Source organism: Chlorocebus sabaeus, chromosome 12, assembly GCF_047675955.1.
Source record: "Chlorocebus sabaeus isolate Y175 chromosome 12, mChlSab1.0.hap1, whole genome shotgun sequence".
Classification (NCBI taxonomy): domain Eukaryota; kingdom Metazoa; phylum Chordata; class Mammalia; order Primates; family Cercopithecidae; genus Chlorocebus; species Chlorocebus sabaeus.
In genome coordinates, this window is record NC_132915.1 from 65,057,751 (window position 1) to 65,085,156 (window position 27,406).

At 39.3% G+C, this 27,406-nt stretch overlaps 1 protein-coding gene across 16 annotated transcripts in view; it reads right to left on the reverse strand.

Annotated features, from left to right (window-relative positions):
• Window positions 1-210: 210 nt before the first annotated feature.
• The window catches only part of RNF38 (ring finger protein 38), a 143,670-nt gene continuing 116,474 nt past the window's right edge, over window positions 211-27,406 (reverse strand). For all 16 annotated transcript variants that reach the window (XM_037998253.2, XM_007968727.3, XM_037998258.2 and 13 more), the window contains 8 exons: window positions 23,304-23,471; window positions 21,855-22,025; window positions 18,166-18,327; window positions 17,419-17,525; window positions 15,806-15,890; window positions 9,181-9,302; window positions 6,047-6,146; window positions 211-3,645 (listed from right to left, as the gene is read on the reverse strand). In XM_037998253.2, the coding sequence (XP_037854181.1) occupies window positions 3,583-3,645; window positions 6,047-6,146; window positions 9,181-9,302; window positions 15,806-15,890; window positions 17,419-17,525; window positions 18,166-18,327; window positions 21,855-22,025; window positions 23,304-23,471 (978 nt within the window). In that variant the 3' untranslated portion in view covers window positions 211-3,582. The remainder of the gene's footprint in view (window positions 3,646-6,046; window positions 6,147-9,180; window positions 9,303-15,805; window positions 15,891-17,418; window positions 17,526-18,165; window positions 18,328-21,854; window positions 22,026-23,303; window positions 23,472-27,406) is intronic.

Sequence of the window (27,406 nt, forward strand, 5' to 3'; positions counted from 1 at the left end):
TCTTTCAGCTATCTTCTTGGCCTTTATAAATATGTACCATATGTTACAATGCTAGTTACTTTTGCATTTCTAAGTTGTTTACACAAATGCAGAAATACAGAATCTGGCAGCCAGTAATTCAACCTAGCTTTATCTTCCTGCTGCTCTCTCTCCATCCCCATGCATATACAACCCTTCCCCATCCCTAACACAGTGACATGAAACAACAAATGTTTTAAGTGTACATCATACATTTATTACCAACAACCCTCTCAACTCCAAAATTGGGCACAGGGATTAAAAATAAAAATTCATTGCACTACTTAGTAAAGCATTACTAGTAACTTTCATAAAAAATGTACAAACTTTGTTAAAAATTTATCAAGCCTTCAAATGATTTGGTTACAGATATTTATAATACATACATTTAAAACTATATGTTAACTGATACAATGGAATATGATTTGAGAAAATGACTCAGCAAATGATTCCAAAAAACACCCCTGTGAGCTTTCACAATCGGAAACAAACGGCAAAATGAGGTAACCAAATGTACCAACAGGGGGACAAACAGCTTTCTAATGAAAAGGCCCAAAGATATCTGCGAAAAATATTCTCACAAATGAGTCGGTAGATCTCATTCAAAATATTCTAAGAGGCCCAAATTTAAGAATCTTAACAAATCACATTTCAGATAGTATATAAAATCTAAATATGCTTTCACATTTTCCAGATTTTGCTCAAAAAGTTAAGGACAGAAAATCCTAATATGAGATCTTGATACCTGGAGGCCTTACTTTTTTTGAGGGGTGGGGGTTAAAAAAAAAACAAACACCAAAGATGACAATTCACGCCAAAAAACAAACAAGAACCCACAAAAAACCCACAGCTGAGTTAAGATGGTAAAGCCAATATTATTTTAGGAGGAAAGAGGACGAAGGCCATGAACCAACATCTGCCTGCTATCTGGTGCATCACCCAAGGTGACAATGGCTGGGCACAAATAAACTGTTCTCTTTTGCTAGCCACAAAGCTGCTCACTGTGGCAAGCCTGAGCTGGTCAGAATACGTATGTGTGTGTGTGTGTGTGTGTGTGTGTGTGTATTCCTGATACACACTAACCACAATAAGTCTGCACACATCTCTATGAGCCCCATGCAAAGAAAAGACATTCCCACAGAGAGATCAGTCACAAGAGTGCAACAACGAAATTCAAGACTTTACCAAAACAGACCCTGCTGCCTCCGAAATTGCCAACTGCCTCTCAAAAATTTACAGAAAAAGGGACATTATAAGAATTCATAGAGGGAGGGAAGAAAAAGCTGCTACTCCTAGTCATTAGTACAATGTGCCGTGTTAATTAGGTATCTCTATATAAATTAGAAAAAGTGCTTTACTTGCATGCTTCAATAAAATGAATACTGAGTGTAGTAGTGTTATGTTAGATCTGTACAGATATAAATTTTTTGCAGCTATATAAAAGTGTATAAGATGGGCTTTTGCCATTTTAAACATGATTTTTTTTTCTTTAAAAAAAGATTAAACTATACGTGATTTGTATGTAGCTGATTATTATGCCAAGAATTTTGGTCTTTAACACACTTTTTATTCATCAGGAACAGGTGAGGGATATCCTAATGATTTATAACATGTGCATTTTTACCACTGTTTAGATGTATTTCTGATGCACTGACAACCTAAGGGCAAACAGAGTGTGCAAAACCCTACGTGTACGACTAGATAGAGGCAACAGTGTCTCAAAAAGGGCAAAATTGTGCTTCTGTGAATTGACTTTACTTAACTCTAGGCTGTGATGAGCTTATAGACACTTCAAGGGAGGGCAAGCAGCATGGCAGTAACAAGTAGTTAACACTGTCTGAGTGGAAAACTGACACAGAACCAACTGAAAGTTGAGTGGGGCTGGCAGCAAGTTATCACAGTCCTGACTGGAATAATGCAGCTTGTGCTATTGCAAACAAAGCAATTACATCAACTGCAGGAAGAGGCAGACAATGTTGAAAACACTAAAAGAATGAGAAAGTAATTTAAACACTGCTGGAAAAATGACTTTAAACAATCTGAATTATGCTCAAAGAACCTACTAAAAAAAATCCCACACAGCTATGTGTTAGATCAACTAATGGTCAATTCCTGTTTAACAGCATTATTTTTTATACAAAAATCAAATCTTCATTTATACTGCAAGTATTCTGGACACCTGTTGTATTAAACTTTTCTCATTCAAACAAAAATTAAAAGGAAAAGCGATAAAACATCAAAACAAATCAGGTCTAAGGAACATGAGCTGTAACAGCACTTGATCCATCCTGAAACAGGGGTTTCGATGAGAAGCACATGTGATGAAGGAAGAACTAGACAACTTTCAGAACTGGAGTCTGGCAAGTGAATTAATATGGACAGAAATACAGCTTTCTTAAAACAATTTAGTTGCCCACAGGAGCTTGAACACAGAATACATATCAGAAGTCAAGCTGAATTAACAGATTTTGTTCTGGTGGAAGTCAACGAGGTGAGACTTCATGGAACTAGTGGTCTTCTTAGAAATATATTAATCAAATATCTTCAGAATAGACTACAAATCTAAACATTAAAAAAAAAAATCACAGGTACTTTCTGTAAGAAACTGGAAATGTAAAGGAAAAAAAGTATCAACATTCAAATCATTGATTGAAATGCTAATATTGCTAACTGATAATGTATGATATTGCACCTTCTTTTTGGAAACAGCAAGTTGGAGATTTTAAAATTTCCACAACAGAATAAAAAAAATCAGGTTCATGGAGTGAGAATTTTGTTACACTTTTTTTTTTCCTTAAGTGACCTACTTAGGACCACCAATAAAGAGAAGGTGACAGCTGCCTGAAGCAAAGGAAGAAGGCTTTTCTCATTCCATTCATTGGGAGGGAAGGGGATGGAGTATTCAATGCTTGTAATTGATGCACCCTCAGCAATCAGTGTGCAACAGCAAACACAAGGGGAAAAAAACCAGTGTACAGTACTAGTGCTGTTTAAATAACACACCAGATTATACATTGCAGCATAATTAAAACTACACACACATTCTTGGTACATGCTGGTATATAGGATCTCATACACACGTTAGCTACCATGCCCTCTCACAAGTAGTTGTGCACACTCTCACACAGATACACTTGTCACCAACAGTCATACGCTGCATTCATTTCCACTCACAGTTTCTGAAGGCTCTATATAAGGTAGATTGCTATATCATCTGTAGCTACCACTTTTTATAAAAGCACATGCTAAAAGATCACGTCCACTGTAATCTTGCAGCAACACTCGGAATGATCACACAAAAACCAGGGAATGTTAGTGCACACACAAAATTAAGCTAAAGAAAAAGTCTTTGGAGTTCCAATCACACGGTTAGTATAACAATCCCATAACTGTGAAGACTAATTGTAAGCTTTTATAGTTGATTAAGTCACACAGTGCAAAGAAAGGTCCATTGACCCTTTTGGTAAAGGGAGGGCTGGAAGCCACACAGATTAAGTTCAATGGATAGTCCGTATATACATGTGATGAGGAACACCCAAACTAAATTTGTGCTTCTTAGGTTGGTCATTCTGAATCCCGATGCACTTCTGAAGCATCAGCTCGGCAAATTGGGCAAGTACGATTTGCCTACAAAATAAAAGGGAAAACTTGTTTAAATTGTGACATATACAATGAAACATATTAAAAGCAATGGAACTACTTTTACTTCCCACAGTTTTTACATTCTTTGTTCCTCTGAAGAGGTACAAAGCGATTTGTGTCTTTTTTTAACCCACAAACTTCCGAATTAGCCCATGAATTTTTTTTTTTGAGATGGAGTTTAGCTCTTGTTGCCCAGGCTAGAGTGCAATGGCATGATCTTGGCTGACTGCAACCATCGCCTCCTGGGTTCAAGCGATTCTCCTGCCTCAGCCTCCCGAGGAGCTGAGATTACAGTGCCCACCACTATGCCGGGCTAATTTTTGTATTTTAGTAGAGACGGGGTTTCACCATGTTGGTCAGGCTGGTCTCAAACTCCTGACCCTCGGGTGATCCACCCACCTCGGCCTCCATGAATGATTTTTAGTAGGTCTGTTAAAATATACAAACAAGATTACATTCACCAGTTTGGACCAAGTTAACAACTGACATTAAAACACCTTGGTTAGTCTTTTTTTTTTTCTTTTTCTTTTTTGAGACAGGGTTAAACCCTGTTATCCACAGGAGCACAGTGGCATGATTACAGCTCATTACAGACTTGAACTCCTGGGCCTAAGTGATCCTCCTGCCTCAGCTTCCTGAGAACCTAGGATTAACAGGTGTGTGCCACCACACCCAGCCAATTTAAAAGACAAGGGTTTCACTAAGTTGCCCAGGCTGGTCTCCAACTCCAGGCCTCAAACGATCCTCCTGCTTTTGCCTCCCAAAATGCTGGGATTACATGCCTGAGCCACCATTCCTGGCCCCTTGGCTATTCTTAATGGAATGAAGTCACAGAAAACATTTAGTGGTACTGAGGAAAGCGTGACTGTAAAATAGGTGACTGGATCTATACCATAGCTCTACTTACTCACCTGGTTCCCTGGCTCCTAAATTTGCTTTCTCCCTTTCAACAAATGAGACCATAATTTGTGGAGTTGCTAATGCCAGAAACATAAGCATCACCTGTTCTCCTACTTCCTCTTATTTCTGCATTATGGTAATGCTCAAATCAGTCCCTCTTTTCACTATCCATTCTCTGGCCCACCACGTCTTTATTCTATCTCCCTGTCTCTCAGAAATTACCTCTTCTACTCTATCCTCCAACAGTGGCCAGAAATCCTTCTAAAAGAGTCTGTTATATCCTTCCCAAATGCTTTCAGGATTACATCTAAACTCCTTCACGCATCAGAGTGGCTTCACAACAAGCTGGTCATTGATTTTCTCTCTGAACACCTTTTCTTTTCCCACTCTTCCTCACATTCCAACTATCAGCCACATGGAACTTGTGGTTTTGATTGTTCTCTGTTTGCACATGTCAGGGATTTGCACACATAATGCTTTCCTTTTAAAATAAGATTCTTTGTCTTCAGGATTGAGTTTGGGCTAAGTTAGATACTATGGAACTGTGCTCCCTCAGAACTGACTTTTAACTCTATCTTCCTCTCCAAATTGTGAGGTTACCTAGTTTTATCCAAATCAGAACACTTCATTTAAAAAATAACAAATTTGACTATATAAATTTTTTTTATAGTCATGGAGCCACTGGAACCCAGCCTATTAAAGTTCTTTTACTGTATCACATTTTTATTCTACTGTTACAATTTGAGACTATGAAACTATTAAGAGTAAAAAAGCAGATTTTGTAAACTTTTTTTTTTAAACATTAAATAGCCAGGTGCAGTGTATAATCCCAATACTTTGGGAGGCTGAGGTGGGAGGACTGCTTGTGCCCAAGAGTTCAAGACCAGTCTGGGCAACATAGTGACACCCCGTCTCGCTTCAGCCTGGGACGTCAAGGCTACATTGAGCCATGACTGTACCACTGCACTCCAAACTGGGTGACACATCGAGACCCTGTTTCAAAAAATATATATATAAAAAAGAAGCCCCTGCAATAATTTCACCCTGGCATAGCCACTCTTATGGATTTGTGTCCTTTGTGCTTTTGTTCATATATACAAAGGAGAAAATGGTCAGAATTAAATAAAAACATTAGATGTACTATTCTCCATGCAAACCTCTGACAACAGAGCTATAATTAGGTAGCCTTCTAAATTCTCGAAGCAAACTGTGGCCTAGCAAGTTCGGGCTTTGTCCCTGTATGCCATGAGAAAGGACATACTGATTGTCGAGAGGTCATCCATTTGAGTTTTGTATAATCACTCCTATGTTGTTGACTGCAGTTAATTTTTATTGGCCTTTTCTCCTCATTTAAAGAGATCATACTCAAAGCTGTGTTTCCATTTTGTCTTCCTGTCCACTGAGTTACGAACTTACTCTAATTAACCTATGGTCAATAAAATAGAAAAATTCAATGTCATTTCCTTTAAAGATGTTATCACTTTACCTTAAGCCATTTGTCAACACACTTGGCATGGAACTCGTGGTTACAGGGTAAGACTCTAAGTAGCTGCCTTGACTCAAAATCACACATGCATACTACACACCTAAAAAAAGCAAAAAGATCATTTAACCATAAAACCAGATGGTTTTCTATTGTTATGACTTGAAACCTACAAGATAATTTATTCTGTTATCAAAATATCACTTAAATTTTTAAACAAAATTAACCAATACCCTGAAAAAATTGTGATGTTTTGCAGTAAGAGGGTTTTGCTTTACTAACAGATTATCACGAAAATTTCTAGTTAACATGAAGTCAGTCTTAATACCAAAGATTCTATACTATTTTTTTAAAAAAAGGTGTTGGAACAACTGTATGTCCACATACAAAAGAATAAAGGTGGACCCCTACCTCATACCATATAAAAACTGACTCAAACTGATCAAAAAGCTTAAGTGTTAAGAGCTAAACTATTAACCTCTCAGAAGAAAACACAGTAAATCTTCATGACCTTGGATTAGACAATGGTTTCTTGGAGATGACATTAAAAGCACAAGAATTAACAACAAAAAAAGAAATGCAGTTGTTCTTCAGTATCTGAGGGGGGACTGATTTCTAGGACCCACAATGGATACCAAAATCTGCAGATGTTCAAATCCTTTATATACAACGGTATAGTGTTTGTGACCTATGCACACCCTCCCATATACTTAATACCTAATACAATGTAAGTGCTATGTAAATAGTTGTTATACTGTATTGTTATTTGTACTACATATTGCTCTATTATTTTCTATTTTTATTTTTTCCTGAATATTTTCTATCTTTGGTTGGCTGAATACAGAGGGCTGAGTGTAGGCTGAAATAAATCAAAATCAAAATTTAAACATTTTATGCTGCAAAGGACATCACTGAAAAACTCAACAATCCAAGAATGGCAACACATTTTTTTACACTTTTTATTATTCTATTCCTCAGAGATCCCTGTTCTGAGGGAAGACATTTTTGAAGATAATTTATCTGATGAGATCTATAATATGTATAGAACTTCTACAACTCAATAATACAAAGACAAACCAATTTATGGAAAATGAAGCAAGGATCCAAATAGACATTTCTGAAAAACAGGTATACAAATGGCTAGTAGCACATGAAACATTCAAGATCATTAGCTATCAGGGAAATGCAAATCAAATCTGCAGGAAAGGGGCCGGGCGCGGTGGCTCAAGCCTGTAATCCCAGCACTTTGGGAGGCCGAGATGGGCGGATCACGAGGTCAGGAGATCGAGACCATCCTGGCTAACACGGTGAAACCCCGTCTCTACTAAAAACACAAAAAACTAGCCGGGCGAAGTGGCGGGCGCCTGTAGTCCCCGCTACTCGGGAGGCTGAGGCAGGAGAATGGCGTAAACCCGGGAGGCGGAGCTTGCAGTGAGCTGAGATCCGGCCACTGCACTCCAGCCCGGGCGACAGAGCAAGACTCCGTCTCAAAAAAAAAAAAAAAAAAAAAAAAAAATCTGCAGGAAATACCACTTCACAACCACTAGGCTGGCTATAATAATAATAAAAAGGCCGGGCGCGGTGGCTCAAGCCTGTAATCCCAGCACTTTGGGAGGCCGAGACGGGGGGATCACGAGGTCAGGAGATCGAGACCATCCTGGTTAACACGGTGAAACCCCGTCTCTACTAAAAAAAAATACAAAAAAACTAGCCGGGCGAGGTGGTGGGCACCTGTAGTCCCAGCTACTCGGGAGGCTGAGGCAGGAGAATGGCGTAAACCCGGGAGGCGGAGCTTGCAGTGAGCCGAGATCCGGCCACTGCACTCCAGCCTGGGCGACAGAGCGAGACTCCGTCTCAAAAAAAAAAAAAAAATAAAAAATAATAATAATAATAAAAAAAAAATAGACAATATAGCGTGATTCAAAGCCATTATTTACCTTTGGCATTATTCAATGCCAAAAGTGGAAACCCAAATGTCCATCCACTGATAAAAATAATAATATGATCTATACAGTGGAATATTATTTGGCCATAAAAAAAAAGGACTTACTAGTAAAAGCTACAATATAGAAAAAGTTATGCTAAGTGAAAGATGCTAGACACAAAAAGATCATATATGACCTCATTTATGTATAATCTATATAGACACAGTGTAGACTGAGGATGGGGAGGAGGAACCAAGGTGAGGTAGAAATATGAAAAGTGTTGCTAGTGGGTGAAGTGGGTGAGGGGTTTCGTTTTAGGGTGATGCAACGGGTCTAAATTTGATTGTCATGATAGTTACACAGCTCTGAATATACGAAAAACCACTGAGTTGTACTTTTAAAATTATTATTATTGTTATTTTTTTGAGACAGTCTCGCTCTGTCGCCCAGGCTGGAATGCAGTGGTGTCATCTCGGCTCACTGCAACCTCCGCCTCCCGGGCTCAAGCAATTCGCCCTGCCTCAGCCTTGCGAGTAGCTGGGATTATAGGCGCTTGCCACCATGCCCAGCTAATTTTTGTATTTTTAGTAGAGACAGGGTTTCGCCATCTTGGCCAGGCTGGTCTCAAGCTCCTGACCAGAGGCGATCCACCTGCCTCAGCCTCCCAAAGTGCTGGGATTACAGGTGTGAGCTACCGTGCCCGGCCTTAACTGTACATTTTAAATGGAATTTTACGGTATGTAAATTATATATCAATAAAGCTATAAAAGATCCCATACTAAGCAGAAATTTTTGGTAAGAACCTCAAACTTTATGTGCATGAAGTTTCAATCTTGTGTGAAAACATTCTAGAATGTCAATTAGAAACAAAATTGCTAAGCAACATTAAAATCCAAAACAGCCCTAACAAAACTTTCTAAGATGACAGAAATGTTCTAGATCCACACCACCCAACACAGCAGCCATTAGCTAGAATGACTAAGACATTTAATTTTTCATTTAATTAGCTCTATATTGACTTATTGGACAAGCGTTGGCTTAGACTATGAAATAGAGATAACTTATCTTTATCAAAGTTATCTCTGACTCTTAAGCATTTTCTTTTAACTTTTTGTTTCCTCTCCCAACTTTTACCTTAATGACTCTTATGTTTTTATTTCATAAAGGTAGAAAAGGAAATTTAGCAGAGTGATGTCAGAAAAATGTACTTACAAAGTCTGTTCTGACTGGTGGTTGTTAGGATTGAACCGATAAGAAGGAAGTTGTTCAATATCTGCTTTAGTCAGTCCACGAGGCTTTGCCTCTCCCAGTCGCTCTGCCAGGTTTAACAGGGCCTGTAGCGGTAAAAGATGACATATTTTCATCTGTCTTTATGTTTTGCATTCCAATTTTTTTTTTTTTTTTTTTTTTTAAAGAGATGGAGTCCTGCTATGTTGCCCAGGCTGGAGTATATATAGTGGCTGTTCACAGGCATGATCATTGTGCACTGTGGCCTCGAACTCCTGTGAACTTAAACAATACTCTTGCCGCAGCCTTCTGAGTATCTGGAACTACAATTGCGTACCACCGTAGCCCTATTAAAATAATTTTTAAAATGTTTCTTATGAAAAAATCTAAACACATACAAAAGTAGAAAAGCAACATTAATGAACCTTGATCTATCCATTATGCAGGTCAGTAGTCCTTGGCTAATCTTTTATCTATTACCATCTATCCTAAAGCTCACATTATTTTAAAACAAAACTGAAAGATGGTATCATTTCATTAGTATCAAGTGCATCTGTAAAACAAAGTAACTTTGACCCTGTGAGCTAGATAATTCTTTGTTATGGGACCTGGCCTGGGTACTACAGGATGTTTTGCAGCATCCCTGGCCTCCCTCTGCTCTCTTAGTGCCAGTTAACAACCCCCCAGCTGTAACAATCAAAAATGTCTCCACACATTCCCAAATATCTTCGGGAGACAAACTGTCCCCAGGTTGAGAATCGCTGCTCTAAAAAGATAGACTTTTTAGAATATAACCACAATGACATCATCACACCTAACATATTAACACTAATTCTTTAACATCAAATGGACCAATTAATGTTCAAATGTCTTTGTTTCAATTCAAAGTTTTAAAAAGTAGTTTGTTCAAATAAGGATCCAAACAAATCCATAACTTACCATGGCTTAATATGTCTCAAGTCTCTTTTTCACTCTTAAATTTGAAGAAACCAGGTTAATGAGCTGTAGAAATTCCCAGTTTGAAATGTGCTAAATGAACCTCCCATCCCTGACCCACTGGGTTTAACAAATTCCTTGTCCCCTTGTCCTATAAATAAGTAGATGTGAAAACTTTTACCATAAGGCCCATCATGTCTAGTGGTTATGTTAGCAGCCAATGATGGAATACTGTCTAGATCCATTAATTAAGAATGGGTAAAATGGTAATATTCTAATTTTATCATTCTTCATTTATTAGAATGCCTAATATTAAACAATACTCAGAATTTAGGTAGGATAGGATGAGACCACCTAATTTCTTTCTTTTTTTTTTTTTTGAAGTATCCACTATCAACTCATGAACTTTAATATATTTGATGTGTTTCAATATTGTAATTATTATGCCTTTTTTTTTTTTTTTTGAGTCAGAGTCTTGTTTTATCCTCAGGGTGGAGTGCAATGGCATGATTTCGGTTCACTGCAACCTCCGCCTCCTAGGTTCAGGCGATTCTCTTGCCTCCTCCTCCCGAGTAGCCGCCACCCAGCTAATTTTTTGTATTTTTTATTTTTTAGTAGAGAAAGGGTTTTGCCATGTTGGCCAGGCTGGGCTTAAACTCCTGACCTCAAGTGATCCACCTGCCTTGGCCTCCCAAAGTGCTGGAACTACAGGAGTGAGCTACTGTGCCCAGTCAATTATTATGCTTATTGATTTTACATCAGTACCTCCTTTCCTTAATGACTCTAATAACTCATTTGGTTTATCCCACAATTAGTCTGCCTTTTGTGGACTGCTTTTCTCCATTTTTCAGGTTGCCCCAGTGTTAACAGAATGGGTAACAAATAATGATAGATGAGAGAAACAGAATTAACTTCCCCAAATGTCAATAATTAATGTGGTAATAACTGTGTGTGTTTTATTATGATACCAGAACTCTGCTTCTGTGTCAACATTATTTAGATAATTGCATCATCTAAATAATTTGTTCCCCTTTCACTAGCTCCCTAGCCCTTCTAAATGCTGGAATAGAAAGTAAATTGCCAGGCTGCACATGGTGGCTCAAGCCTGTAATCCCAGCACTTTGGGAGGCTGAGGCAGGCAGATCACTTGAGGTCAGGAGTTTGAGACCCACCTGGTCAACACAGTGAAACCCCATCTCTACTAAAATTACAAAAAAATTAGCTGGGCATGGTGGCGTGCACCTGTAAGCTCAGCTACATGGGAGGCTGAGGGAGGAGAATCACTTGAACCTAGGAGGCAGAGGTTGCAGTGAGCCGAGACTGCGCCATTGTACTCCAAGCCTGGGTGACAAAGCGAGACTCCATCTTAAAAAAAAAAAAAAAAAAAGTAAATTGCCAAATCGATGGTGATTACAATATATAAAATTTAGATAAAACTTATTGTATCATTGATAATGATCTTTTATATCTCATATATACCATGGTACACAAAGGTCAACAAATACAATTTATGACAATAAAATATGTTAAGTTCTTACAGTATAAAGACTACACAGGCATATTTCATTTTACTGCACTTTGCTTTACTGCATGCCCAGATACTACCTTTTTAAAACAAAAACAAAAAATTAAAGGTGTGTGGCCACCCCATGTTGAGCAAATCTATTAATTCAACTTTTCCAACAGTCATGTCATTTCTTATCTTGGTGCCACATTTTGGTAATTCTCACAGCATTTCAAACTTTTTCATTATTTTATATCTGCTATAATGTTCTCTGATCTTTGACGTTACTATTGTACTTGCTTTGTGGTACCACAAACTGCACTTGTATAAGACAGAAAGAACACTTAATTGATAAATGTTGGGTATTCTGACTACTCCACTGACCAACTGGCTATTCACCCATCTCTCTTCCTCTCCTGGGATATTCCTAGTCTTTGAGACACAACAATATTGAAGTTATGCCAATTAATAACCCCACAATGGCCTCTAATTGTTCAAGTGAAAGAGTCACATGTCTCCCACTTTAAAAACTAGGAATGATTGGCTGGGCGTCCTGGCTCACTCCTGTAATCCCAGCACTTTGGGGAGGCCGAGCGGCCAGGTCACGAGGTCAGGAGATCGAGACTATCCTGGCTAATACGGTGAAACTCTGTCTCTACTGAAAATACAAAAAATTAGCCGGGCGAGGTGGCGGGCACCTGTAGTCCCACCTACTTGGGAGGCTGAGGCAGGAGAATGGCGTGAACCCAGGAGGCGGAGCTTGTAGTGAGCCGAGATTGTGCCACTGCACTCCAGCCTGGGCGACAGAGCAACACTCTGTTTCAAAAAGCAAAACAAAAACTAGAAATGATTAAGCTTAGTAAGAAAGGCATGTCAAAGCCAAGACAGGCCAAAATGTAGGCCTCTTGTGCCAAACCAGTAACCAAGTTCTAAACGCAAAGGCAAAGTTCGAATAGAAAAAGTGCCATTCTCACTGGGCACAGTGGCTCATGCCTGTAATCCCAACACTCGGACTAGCCTTGGGCAAAATGGCAAAACCTTTCTCTGCAAAAGAGAAAAAAAAAGCACAAAAATTAGCCAAGTGTGGTGGCATGCGTCTACTGTCCCAGCTACTTAGCAGGCTGAGGTGGGAGAATCGCTTGAGCCTGGGAGGTCAAGGCTGTAGTGAGCTGAGATGGTGGCACTGCACTCCAGCCCGGGTGACAGAGTGAGACCCTGTCTCCAAAAAAAAAAAAAAAAAAAAAAAAGAGGCCGGGCGCGGTGGCTCAAGTCTGTAATCCCAGCACTTTGGGAGGCCGAGACGGGCGGATCACGAGGTCAGGAGATCGAAACCATCCTTGCTAACCCGGTGAAACCCCGTCTCTACTAAAAAATACAAAAAAACTAGCCGGGGGAGGTGGCAGGCGCCTGTAGTCCCAGCTACTCAGGAGGCTGAGGCAGGAGAATGGCGTGAGCCCGGGAGGCGGAGCTTGCAGTGAGCTGAGATCCGGCCACTGCACTCCAGCCTGGGCGACAGAGCGAGACTCCGTCTCAAAAAAAAAAAAAAAAAAGAAAAAAAAAAAAAAAAAAAGAAAAAACAGAAAAGCCACTCCAGTGAATGCACGAATAAGAAAGCAAAGCAGCTATACTGTTGATATGGAAAGTCTGAGTGATAGGGATAGAAAATCCAACCAGCCACAACATTCTCTTTAGCCAAAGCCTAATCCAGAACAAGGCCCTGTCTTTCTTTAATTCTATCAAGGTTGAGAGAGACGTGAGGAAGCTGCAGAGGAAAAGTTGGAAGCTAGCAGAGGCTGGTTCATCAAGTTTAAGGAAAGAAGCCATCTTTATAATAACAAAGTGCAAGGTGAAGCAGGAAATGCTGATATAGAAGCTGTAGTAAGTTATCCAGAAGCTCTATCTAAGATCACTGATGAAAGTGAATACACTAAACAATAGATTTTCAATGTAGATAGAACAGCCCCATATTGGAAGAGAATGCCATCTAAGATTTTCATAGCTAGAAAGGCAATGCCTGGCTTCAAAAAACAGGCTGACTCTTTTGTTCGGGCTAATACAGCTGGTGACTGCAGGTTGAAGCCAATGCTCATTTGCCATTCTGTGGGCCCTTAAGAAATTATGCTAAATCTACTCTGCCCAGTAATAAAGCCTGGATGACAGAACGTCTGTTTACAGTATGATTTATGGAATATTTTAAGACCACTTTTGAGACCCATTCAAGAAAAAAAGATTCCTTTCAAAATACTACCGCTCAAGTGCTCTGATTAAGATGTACAAAGAGATGCATGCTGTTTTCCTGCCAACAAACATTCACTCTGCAGCCCATGGAAAAAGGGTTCTTTTCTCTACATTCTTGCCAATACTTACTTTTTGATAACAGTCATCCTAACAGGTGTGAAGTGGTATTTTATTGTGGTTTTGATTTACATTTCCCTGATTGCAATGTTGAGCACCTTTTCATATCCCTGGTTAGACATTTTGTGTCTTCTTTGAAAAATGTCTATTCAGGTCCTCCACCCATTTTTTTTAAATTGGGTTATTCATTTTTTTTGCTACTGAGTTGTATAAGTTCCTTGTATATTTTAAATATTAACCCCTTTATCAGATGTTTACTTTTCATATTTTCTCCTAACCTGTAGACTGCCTTTCATTTTCTTTCTTTCTTTTGCGGTACAGAAGCCTTTTAGTTCAATGTAGTCCTAGTTATTTATTTTAGCTTTTGTTGCCTGTGCTTGTGGTGTGATGGCCAAATATCCATGGCCAATATCAAGGAGCTTTTCCCCTGTTTTCTGTAAGCACTTTTATCATTTCAGATATTAAGTTTAGGTCTTTAATCCATTTTGAGTTAACTTTCATGTATGGTGTAAAGGTCCAGTTTCATTCTTTTGCAGGTGGATATCCAGTTTTCCCAACACCATTTCTTTTTGTTTTGTTTTTCTCTTTTTCAGACAGAGTGTTGCTCTGTCACTCAGCCTGGCGTGCAATGGTGTGATCTTGGCTCACTGTAGCCTCCGCTTCCCAAGTTCAAGTGATTCTCCTGTCTCAACCTCTCGAGTAGCTGGGATTACAGGCGCCCACCACCACGTCTGGCTAATTTTTGTATTTTTATAGAAACGGGGTTTCACCATGTTGGCCAGGCTCGCCTCGAACTCCTGACCTCAGGTGATCTGCCTGCCTTGGACTCCCAAAATGCTGGGATTACAGGGTGAGCTACTGCGCTCAGCCTCCCAATACCATTTCTTAAAGAGACTATCTTTCCCCATTGTGTCTTCTTGGTGGCCTTGTCAAAAATTGGCCGACTGTTGTACTCCTTTCTATTCACAGTTCCTAAAGTTCAGAACATGCATGGTTTTATAATTTATCGCCTGACCTATTACAACACCTAAATAGGTTTCCTTGTCACCATTTTTTAACTTCACAGTACTGGCAGAGTTTGGACTCTTAACGAGTACTGATGACATAAAGCACCAAAAACATTTAGTGGCTCCTTCCTCCCCCATAATATTCAAAATTATGTCCACTCTGTAGCAAGCACTGAAGGACAACCCATTAAGCTTTCCAATCAAATGCCGGTTTTCTCCCTTTTACTTTAACCACAGACCATCTGTTGATTCTCAAGAATGTCCAGCACTTCTCTGCCTCAATCTTAAAGATGAAAAAGCTTCTACATTATTTAAGATCTTGCTCAAACGTTTTGGCTTCCACAAAATCTTTTCAACATATCTCATCAAAATTCAGTTTTCTCATTTGCATTCTCATTGGAATTGTACGTAATTCTAATAGAGCACCAATCTACCTGTTATCATAGCTATGTGGTAGTACATATTCAAATATCCTTAAAGATGTTAAATCATTTTTATGACATGTTTGTATCTTGAAATGCACAAAGTGTTTACCTAATAAATGTTTAGATCAAGCTTGTCGAACACATGGCCTGCATGCAGCCCAGGATGGCTTTGAATGTGGCCCAACACAAATTGATAAACTTTCACAAAATATTATGAGATTTATTTTTTGCAATGTTTTAAAAGGTTACTGGCTACTATTAGTGTATCTTACATGTGGCCCAGGAAGTGAAAAGATTGGACGCCTGTGGTTTAAAGAGTTAAGTAGAATAATACTTTCATGCACACAATACTCCCCAAATTAATTCACAATTAATCTACTAACCTCGTAATTTTCTACTTCTCCATCTTCTACATCTAATTCAAAGCTGAAAGTTGGGCCCACTGCAGGTGGCACTGGAAGCATTGATCTGCAGTGAAAACAATCACACTAGCATTGAATATGTTAGTACATTAATTCAATGAACAGGACAGGGAGGACAAAGGCCAGTGCTACAAGGATGAAGAATGGTCAATCTGAAAAATTTAACAAAACATATGCAAGAACTGTAAAATAAAAACTGCAAACATATTGCTATGATAACTTAAAGGTGAATAAACAGACATACACCACATAAGACGACGGCTCAGTATCATTAAGATATCACTTTCTCCTTAAAATAATCTATAAATTCCATGCAATACCTACCAAGATTGCAGCAAGCACTTAAGTAAAAACTCACATGCTGATTTAAAAATTTATAAGGAACTGCAAAAGACCTTAAACTAAAACATTTTAAGATCAAAATCGGGAGACAAACTAGATCTGACATTAAGATAGAGAGAGAGAGAAAATGGGGAGAGGAAGGAAGGAAGGAAAAACTATGACAACAGCGTGGCAACATAGGCACGTGGCCTTCCGGTATAAAAACCGTATTTCCTAGCTTTCCTTAGAACGTAATTATAGACATGTGACTAAGTTATGGCCAATGTGATACAGAGGCAGGGGTTATACGTGCAACTTCTGGGACATATCCTCTCAAGGAGCAGGTAGGCAGAGGAATCTATTTTTATTTTTGCTAGGTGGAATGTCATGTGATTAGAGCCTGAGAGGCCACCTTAGATCTTGTACAGGAAGCCATTAACATTGTTCATAGTCACAGGGCTAACAAATCATCACTGAGCTGCCTACTTCTAGACTTTATTACATGAGAGAGAAATAAAGAATTACTCGCAGGGCGCGGTGGCTCACACCTGTAATCCCAGCACTTTGGGAGGGCAAGACAGGCAGATTACCTGAGATCAGGAGTTCGTGACCAGCCTGGCCAACATGGTGAAACCCCATCTCTACTAAAAGTACATAAATTAGCTGGGCATGGTGGTGCCCGCCTGTAATCCCAGCTACTTGGGAGGCTGAGACAGGAAAATCACTGGAACCTGGGGGCCAGAGGTTGCAATGAGCCAAAACTGCACCACTGCACTCCAGCCTGGGCAACAGAGTGAGACTCTGTCTAAAGAAACAAACAAAAAAAACCCCTACCATATGTACCACCCATGGGAATTTCTGTTACAGACCAACTTAACCCAAACAGAGTAGTTCTAAGACAGAAATAATTTTTCTCCTTTCCCCCTAAGAAAAACAGCACTAAAAGCTGAATAATCAAGGCTGGTGGTAAGTGTTATCAGTTGTAAAAGAGGCAAAAATCTTAACCTTTTCTGCTTCTTGATTTGTTAAACCTATTTTCTGGCTCACAGATTTCTTCCTTCCCCACTTCTCCTATGTTACCGTTCTTCTCTTTCTTTCAGCCTTAACTGGCTCTTCCCACTCCACCCCCCTTTAACGTTAAGTAAAAACAAATAACTACCACACTGAAAGCTATAGACCACAGAGAAGACATTCATAAAGGAAAGAGAATCTTAAGAGTTTCAAAATTCAGAAATCATTAAGAAAGAACTTACAACACATATGGCAGTAAGCTGGGATGATAAGGGGGAGGTGGTATTGGCTGCTGGGATCGGTATCTACTACGTCCTGTGAGCCTCCGAGGCATAAATGGAGGATAAGGCTGCAGGGGGGAAAATGTTAAAAAGATTTAGGATCACTCTACATTTACAAATAATCTGTCAAAATAATTAAAAAAAAAAAAAGACTTAAACAGTAAAGTTTTTTATTGTTCAAGGTTTTTAATATTCCTTAAATACTAACTTATTAATGGATGCAGCAACCATTTTAAACGATACACTCAGGTGTATTTCTTTTTTTTTTTTTTTTGAGGTGGAGTCTTGCTCTGTCTGTCGCCCAGGCTGGAGTGCAGTGGCACTATCTCGGCTCACTGCAAGCTCCGCCTCCTGGGTTCACGCCATTCTCCTGCCTCAGCCTCCCGAGTAGCTGGGACTACAGGCGCCCGCCACCACGCCCGGCTAATTTTTTTTGTATTTTTAGTAGAGATGGGGTTTCACCGTGTTAGCCAGGATGGTCTCGATCTCCTGACCTCGTGATCCACCCATCTCGGCCTCCCAAAGTGCTGGGATTACAGGCTTGAGCCACCGCGCCCGGCCATCAGGTGTATTTCTAAATATAACTTTCCAACTGAATGCTGTCAAGAATACATATAATTCTAAATATGGTGAATTATACTCAAACATAACTCAGAACCAATCAGTTGCCAAAGCAAGTAATTAACATAGTACTGTATGAAAACTTACTACTCCAAAGGATACCTCCTGATGCAAAGGATCATGTGTTAAGAACTGCAAAGGAGCTGATGGAGGTAATGTTGGGGGGTGGGCTGATGGAGGGTAAGTAAAACCTCCTACTGGAAGATGTTCTCCTAAGAGTTCCACTTCATTTTCTATCCTTTGCAGAGGCTGAGGAGAGAAAAGAAAAAAACAACTTCCTGTGTTTAGATTATGCTTTATAATAACCACAAATTTAAAATCTCAATGTCTCTAAGGCCATGCATCTCTTGATGTTCACATTAATCTAAAATTCATACAAGTAAACAGACTACAGTAAAATATTCCTAATTTTAATTTCAACAAGGTTTAAAACATGTTATTAAACATTTCCATTATCCTCTATTAATTTTACTATGTGAACCTTCTCTTAAAATGAGAAGGCAAAAAGTCATCAAGTAAGCCAATTATTGGAAAATTAAAATTATTTTTTCAGTCATAGCACCTTGACCTAAAGGATTTTCAGACACTTAACCTTTCACAGATGAAACAAAATAGGATGTGCATTTATAAATCAGAAACAGGGCTAAATAAGATATTGTACAGAGGCATTATGCTGTGCAGAAAGATTATGGGCTTCTGGACATTAGAATCTTGGTACTGTCACCAATCAGCCATGTAACTTTTAGATAAATTACTTAATCTGAACCTCAGTACTGTCAACTATAAAATGGGCATGTTCACAGACTACTTCAAGTGTGTGGCGAACACTGAAGCAATGTAGTGCTATGCAAAACACACAGAAGATATGTATTCTTTTTTTTTTTGAAATAACAGCTCGGCTGGGGGCGGTGGCTCATGCCTGTAATCCCAGCACTTTGGGAGGCCGAGGCCAGTGGATCACCTGAAGTCAGGAGTTTGAGACCAGCCTGGTCAACACTGTAAAACCCTGTCTCTACTAAAACTACAAAAATTAGCTGGCTGTGGTGGTGGATGCCTGTAATCCCAGCTACTGGGGAGGCTGAGGCAGGAGAATCGCTTGAACCCGGCAGACAGAGGTTGCAGTGAGCTGAGATCACACCATTGCACTTCAGCCTGGGCAACGAGAGGGAGACTCCATCTCAAACAAAAACAAAAAAGCCCCAACAAGAAAACAACAGTTCATTGAGATATAACTGACATATGATAAAAGGAATTCAACTGAACGGATTTTTGGTATATTCACAGTTATGTCACTATCACCACTATCTAATTCCAGAACATTTTCATCACCCCAAAAAGAAACTGTATACCCATTATCAGTCAATCCCCATTTCCCCAAGTCATCAGCTTTCCTTTATTTATTTTTGAGACAGAGTCTTGCTCTTCTTGCCCAGGATGGAGTGCAGTGGTGCCATCTTGGCTCACTGCAACCTCTGCCTCCTGGGTTCAAGCAATTCTCCTGCCTCAGCCTCCTAAGTAGCTGGGACTAGGGGCGCTCGCCACTACACCTGGCTAATTTTTTGTATTTTTAGTGGAGACAGGGTTTCACCGTGTTAGCCAGGATGGTCTCAATCTCCTGACTTCGTAATCCACCGCGCATGGCCCAGCTTTCCATTTTTATGTATTTGCTTATTCTACACATTTCATGTGAATGGAACCAGTTCATTTAAATAAGCAAGAAGCTGTGTCTACCTTCTCTGCTTAGCATAATGCTTTCAAGGCTCACCTGTTTTGTGGATTTTATCAATGCTTCACTCCTTTTTATGGTATTACATTGCATGGATATACCACTCTTTCCTCATCTGTTTATCAGTTGATGGACATTTGGGTTGTCCACTCTTTAACTATTAGGAATACTGCTATTACCACATTGTGTACACATTTTCGTGCTGATATTTTCAATTGAATTCTCTTAGGCACTTTTTTTTTTTTTTTTTGAGATGGAGTCTCGCGCTGTCGCCCAGGCTGGAGTGCAGTGGCCGGATCTCAGCTCACTGAAAGCTCCGCCTCCCGGGTTCACGCCATTCTCCTGCCTCAGCCTCCCGAGCAGCTGGGACTACAGGCGCCCGCCACCTCGCCCGGCTAGTTTTTTTTTGTATTTTTTAGTAGAGACGGGGTTTCACCGTGTTAGCTAGGATGGTCTCCATCTCCTGACCTCGTGATCCGCCCGCCTTGGCCTCCCAAAGTGCTGGGATTACAGGCCTTGAGCCACTGCGCCCGGCCAGGCACATTTATTTTTAAACGCTAGTCTGACTTCTTCCCTTAGTTACAGAATAGCAACATGTTATTCAAATGTAAGTAAATACTAAGCTTTAATCTGGAAGCCTATGCAGGCTTGAGAGAAATCACAATTGCTTACACTATGACAATACTAGTGAAAACTAAGTCTTGATACGGCTATGTGACTGGACCTTTAAAACAACTGCAAATTTAGATACAAGTGATAGCTAAATTTTGCTTTAGCGTTGAATTCCCAGATACAGGAAGCTGAGAAGGAGACCATCCTGGCACAAATCCTATCCTAATTCCAAGAAAAGATTATCTTGCGGAAGCAATTCTACCTTTTCTGATGAGCCAAACTTGTGTCATAATTGCTTCTAGAGTTTTCAGGACAGCAGCCTCTTTGGTACCCAACATGGTATAGAAATCCTTAGTAAACAAACTCTGCTATAATAAACTGTCAAGTTCTTTCCACAGAACTGACACTTGAGTCTTCCACTTGAGTCATTTCTATAGGTTATCTCTCCTGTTTCTCCTTAATGTCTGATGGTTCTGATGCTGAACCTGGCCTATCAAAACTGGACCTTTTTTCCTGTGCCCTTCTTTGTACTTATGTAGTACTTACATCTATCTCCCAGTGTCCCAAAATGATATGCCTCTCAACTATATCCCAGTCCCAAGACAGAATTAACTATGTTAATAGACTACCTCATCTGCTTTTCATCACAACACAGTGAAAAAACCAGGCCTTCAGAAAAAGTAACTGAAGTTCAGAAAGGTTAATTTCCTTGCCTAAATGAATACAAATATTATTCTACCAAGTATTAACAATTTTTTAATATTTTCATTTTCCAATTTAGAACCACATAAAAAGAAAAAAAAATACAACTAAAAACTTTTCTTCAGATTTACTTCCTGAAGGACTGCAGATGCAATAGAACACAAATTTAGACAAGTGACATTAAAATAACTAGAAAAATTTAAGAAACCAGAAATTTAAGGTAAATGTTTATACTAATTTGTATATGTTTGGATTCCTTTAATTTTTTTAAGAACCAGAAGAATGCCTAAGTTATTATGTTTGGAGACAGAGTCTCACTCTGTTGCCCAGGCTGGAGTGCAGTGGCATGATCTTGGCTCACTGCAACCCTGCCTCCTGGGTTCAAGCGATTCTCATGCCTCATCCTCCTGAGTAGCTGGAATTATAGACATGTGCCACAATGCCCGGCTAATTTTTGTATTTTTAGTAGAGACAGGGTTTCACCATGTTGGCCAGGCTGGTCTTGAACTATAGATCCTAGGTGATCTGCCTGCCTCAACCTCCCTGTTGGGATCACAGGCGTGAGTCTCTGCACCTGGCCAAGTTACTATGTTTAAGTGTGCCATTTAAACATAGTAACTTAGGCATTCTTCTGGTTCTTAAATCCACTAAGGTTATATGCCTGGCCTAAACATTTTGAAAAAATTAAAAATTAGTTAAAAACTAAACATTCTGACGTAATAGTAGAGATACCTACCGATCGTGATTGCTGTGTTTGGAAAGGGACAAACTGGCCTGGTGGTGGCAAATGAGGAGGATGATGGGGAGAAAGGTGAGGAGGATGTATAAGAAATGGATCACTAGAAATAAGGGGTGGGAATGCAGCATATGGTACTGGTAAGTGCTGAACTGAACATGCCTGAAGCATCTGTAAGAGAAACCGTTACAGTTTGGTTAAAAATATCAGAATATATAATTAATTTAAAAGGATTGTGAGATTAAAATCTGTCATTGTCACACCTCTCCCAAAATCATGAAAATGTTTTTAATAGCTAATATTAACAATGAAATACTAGTGTATTTTTATCTACTAGTAAAGTAATGGTACTAATAATCTGTATTTTATATAATTTTCACAAATTGGTTGAAATACTTTAGCCTTTTAAACATCTATGAAACAGGGTGCAGGGGGAGAGGGGGAAGTGCTGCATAGAAGAGGAAACTCTAGTTGGTTTAAGATGTGGCAAATACTACTGATATTTCAAGAAACTCCCCTTTTCAATCCTGTAGAAATCTTTTTCTTCCTAGGATTTTCATAAGAGCACAACTCTCAACTAATTGTCCTATATCTCTCAGTATTTTAGTTAGCAAATTTGGTACGATGTTTCTATTACTGAGAAACCAAGCTTGAGTAAATTAATCTGTTAAGTTAGTATTGGTGTAAGTGTGCGTTTTAATCTCACATTCAGAGCAAGGTATTAAGAGTTATATTTAAATTTTGCTAAGTGATCTCCTTGGAAGACATTATTGACCTTGGATACATCATTTAAATACAGCGCCCTCATTTCTGAAAGGAGGCTGAACTGAGATTAAAGATTAAAGGACAAAGCATAAGCTTCAGAGGCAAGAAAAAAAAAAAGTCAGTGTGAATCTCTACTCTCTTATACTAGCTGTCTCTATGACACTAAGCAAGTCATTTAACTTTTCAGATTCAGCGACTAGAAAATGGGGGATGATGCTACTTTCATCATAGGTTTCCTATAGTAAGGAATAAGACAAAGCACTCAAGGTGCCCATTAAAACTCAGTAAGTGCTGAGACTCTTAAGTGTTGAACAATAAGATCTCTGAGACTTAGGCTGACCTTCACTGGCTTTAATTATAAACAGTGCTGACATATGAGAAAACATGGTTTGACCCTCAGGATATTAAAATATGTATAAGTTAATTAATGTAAAAATATATCAGGTTATAAAGTTAATTTTATTAAATGGTTACTATAAGGATACTATAGAGATTTTTATTGCAATAAAATTGATCTTTTTACTTGAAAGTAAAACTACAAAGATAGTCTCTTAAATTTTGTTTGCTTATATAATGCAGTTAGCCCCTCTAAAGAGGGTTTCCAGAGTCAGTTAAGTTACAAAACCAAATTCAGGGTGGTGTGCTTAATAGTAGTATCTAATGAGAACAAAGATACAGACTTACTGGAGGAGGCACACTACAGACAGGGAGGTGCTGTCCACTGAAAACCACAGAGCATCCTGGGACCTGCTGTGTACTACAAGCAGGGATGTGCTGGCCTGTGCAGAGTGGAATCCCATGTGGTGCCACTGTTGTTACTGTGTAAGAAACAGGGACTGTTCCTTGATGGAGCTTTAAAGGAAAAAACAAATGAACAAACTTTAGCTGTTTAGATAAAATGTTAACTATTCAAAATCAACATTTGGTCATTTGGCTCCTCTCTCAGCTACAAAGATTTTCACAACGTACTCTCCAATAGTTTCGACCAGAATATTCATTGTCTTTGTATGAGAGAGTTGACTATTTCAGTAGTATATACTATTCCCACAAAACTGGGGCTAAACTCCTCCCTCAAATGACTTGAAAAGCCCAGGGAAATAATGGATTACTATATTAACTCTTCTAGCCTGCCGTATAAGGCAGAATAAAAAGAACTGGAATCATGAAAGCTTGTATATTCCATTATTTGGTCACACTCAAAAACGAATTTTAATTACAACTAGTGAAACAATGCAAAGTATATTTAAAAACAAGAAATCTCGTTTCCTGCCTAGCCAATCTTACTCCCATCCTACCTGCCACCCAGGGGCGAACAATGCTGATATCCTTCTCTTTCTCCATGAACATACAAAAGCACAATTACACATAAATTGTCCTGTTTGTTTTCATTTTCTTAACAGAAATGAGATCATACTACCCTGCAACTTTGTTTTTCCATTTAATACTACATTGCAGGTATGTATGCAAGGGAGTTAAAGGTAACTTGTTCTTTTTGGTACTAGCCAGATATTTTAAGAAACACTCGCTTAACGGTCCTATCATATGGTGTATCAATACATGTTCAAGTTGTTTTCAACTCTTTTGCCAATATAAACAAAACTGAAAAAAATGTATTAGTTTGGCCGGGAAGAGTGGCTCATGCCTGTAATTCCAGCACTTTGGGAGGCCGAGGTGGGCAGATCACCGGAGGTCAGGAGAATGAGACCAGCCTGGCCAACATGGTGAAACCCCATCTCTACTAAAAATACAAAAAATTAGCCGGGAGTGGTGGTGGGTGCCTATAATTCCAGCTACTTGGGAGGCTGAGGCAGGAGAATCACTTGAACCTGGGAGGTGGAGGTTGCAGTGAGCTGAGATCGCGCCACTGCACTCCAGCCTGGGCAACAGAGTGAGACTCAGTTTAAAATATAAATAAATAAATAAAATTTATATGAATGCATTAATTTTATCTCAGAAGGATTACTAGGTAAAGGGGTGAACATTTTTTAAACTTTTACAGATACTGCCAAATCATCTGCAAAAGGCTGGATAGAAAAAGCCACACCCCCGACAGTAACATATGAGGGGGCCCATTTCCCAGGCTCTTTACTCAAAAGTAGATCCCCCCCCGCCCCCGCCCCGCTTCTTTTTTAAAGAAGGTTTTGCTCTGTCGCCCAGGCTAGAGTGCAGTGAGTGCAGTGGCACCATCATGGCTCAATGCAACCTCCATCTCCTAGGCTCAAGCAATCCTCCCACCTCAGCCTCTGTGGTAGCTGGGACTACAGGCGCACACCACCACATCTGCGTTTTTTTTTTTTTTTTTTTTTTTTTGAGAGGGAGCCTCGCTCTCTCGCCCAGGCTGGAGTGCAGTGGCATGATCTCAGCTCACTGCAACCTCCGCCTCCCAGGTTCAAGCGATTCTCCTGCCTCAGCCTCTCAAGTAGCTGGGATTACAGGTGCCTGCAACCACGTGCAGCTAATTTTTTATCTGTAGTAGAGACGGGGTTTCACCATGTTGGCCAGGCTGGTCTTGAACTCCTGACCTCAGGTGATCCCATCTAGGTAATTTTTAAACTTTTTTGAAGAGACTCACTTTGAATGTAGAGTCTCACTTTGTTTTCCTGGCTGGTCTCGAATTCCTCGGCTCAAGCGATCCTTCTGCCTTGGCCTCCCATAAGTGCTGGGATTACAGGTGTGAGCCGCTGAACCTGGCCCCATCCATCTTCTACTAGGTTGTCATAATCATTTGTAATTTTTTTTAATTTAAGAGGTATATGAATCTATTGCTTGTTGTGTGTAATGAAAATATTTTCCTAGTCTATGTTTTATCTTTCTTTTTTTTTTTTGAGACAGTCTCTCGCTCTGTCGCCTAGGCTGGAGTGCAGTGACCGATCTCAGCTCACTGCAAGCTCTGCCTCCTGGGTTCACGCCATTCTCCTGCCTCAGCCTCCCGAGTAGCTGGGTCTACAGGCGCCCGCCACCTCGCCCAGCTAGTTTTTTGTATTTTTTAGTAGAGACGGGGTTTCACCGTGCTAGCCAGGATGGTCTCGATCTCCTGACCTCGTGATCCGCCCATCTCGGCCTCCCAAAGTGCTGGGATTACAGGCTTGAGCCACCGCGCCCGGCCTATGTTTTATCTTTCGATGAGATCCTTTATTTAATGGCATATTTTTGTCTTTTGTGATCCTTTTTTTTTCTTTTTAATGTAGCCAGAGTGTAGCTTTAGGGTTTCCTTTATTGATGAGGTTATAAACATATATTCCTATATTTCCTAATTCTTTAGTTTTTTATATTCCATTAGACTATTTTTGTTTATAAAGTAGGGCTCTAATTTTGCTTGCACATGGACAATTGTATTTGCTCCATTTATTAAACCATCTTCTTGTCTCTACAGTGAAATATCATCTTTTTAAAAATTCATTAAGTACTCACATATTCCTGGATTTCATGCCAATTTCATGCTGCTTTAATTACAGTATCTTACTAGAAGAGTTAGCATCTGGTAAGAAATTCTTCTCACCATACATCTTTTCATTTTTTGGCATTTTCACACAGTTATTCTTACGTATAAACTCAATTTTATTCGCTTCCAAAACGCATTAGTGTTATGATTGTACTAAATGTTATGTTATTTTACAAAGGACTGAATTTTATATTAAGATTTTTTCTTTTTTTTTTTTGAGATGGAGTTTCGCTTTTGTCGCCCAGGCTGGAGTACAATGGCACAATCTTGACTCACTGCAACCACTGCCTCCTGGATTCAAGCAATTCTCCTATCTCAGCCCCCTGAGTAGTTGGGACTACAGGCATGTGCCACTACACCTGTTTTTTTTTTTTTTTTTCCGGTTTTGTTTTGTTTTGTTTTTTTAATTAGAGACAGGGTTTCACCATTTTGGCCAGTTTGGTCTTGAACTCCTGAACTCAGGTGATCTGCCTGCCTCAGCCTCCCAAAGTGTTAGGATTACAGGCGTGAGCCACTATGCCTGACCTATATTAAGACTTTTTATATCCAGAAACATTAGGCCATTACATTGAATATCACGGTTCTGTCTTTCAAGAAGAAATTAAGTTTTCCTTCAGCACCATAAGACAGGACTGAAAAAACAAAATTAGTTTTCTTCTTCAAAGATTATTATTAAACTGATTTCTCAGTTTATTATTAGATTTGTTCCTGAAACTGGGAAGGTTTTGTTATATTTACAAGAGGTTACTTTTCTCGATTTGCATGTCAAAGCAGTTAGTGTTAGTATGAAGATAATTTTTATTTATAATATCTTGAATATATCAACCTTACCAACTTTTAACTTCTAGTATTTTTTAAAAATTTAGAATCTCCTTTCCTAGGTATACAACTACAGGATGAGCATCCCTTATCTGAAATGCATGGGACCAGAAGCTTTTTGGATTTTTTTGAATTTTAGAAAATCTGCATTATACTTACCAATTCAGCATCTCTAATCCCAAAATCTGAAATCCAAAATGCTTAAACATTTCCTTTGAGTGTTGAGCCGGTGCTCAAAAAGTTAAAAGATTTTTAGAGCATTTCAGATATTCAAATTAGGGGTATCCAACTTGAATAAGGTTCAACCCAACTATTATCTTTTTGTGTCAGCAAACTAGAACCTTCAAAAATAATGTGTATATGTACCTATATCTGATTTTGGTGGAAATGTATGATGAATTTTACAAATAAAACTTGATTTCTGATAAACAGCCTTTATCATAAATACCACCCCCCTACCCCGACCAACTGCACACACATTTTCTTGAGACAGAGTCTTGATATACTGCCAAGAATAGAGTGCAGT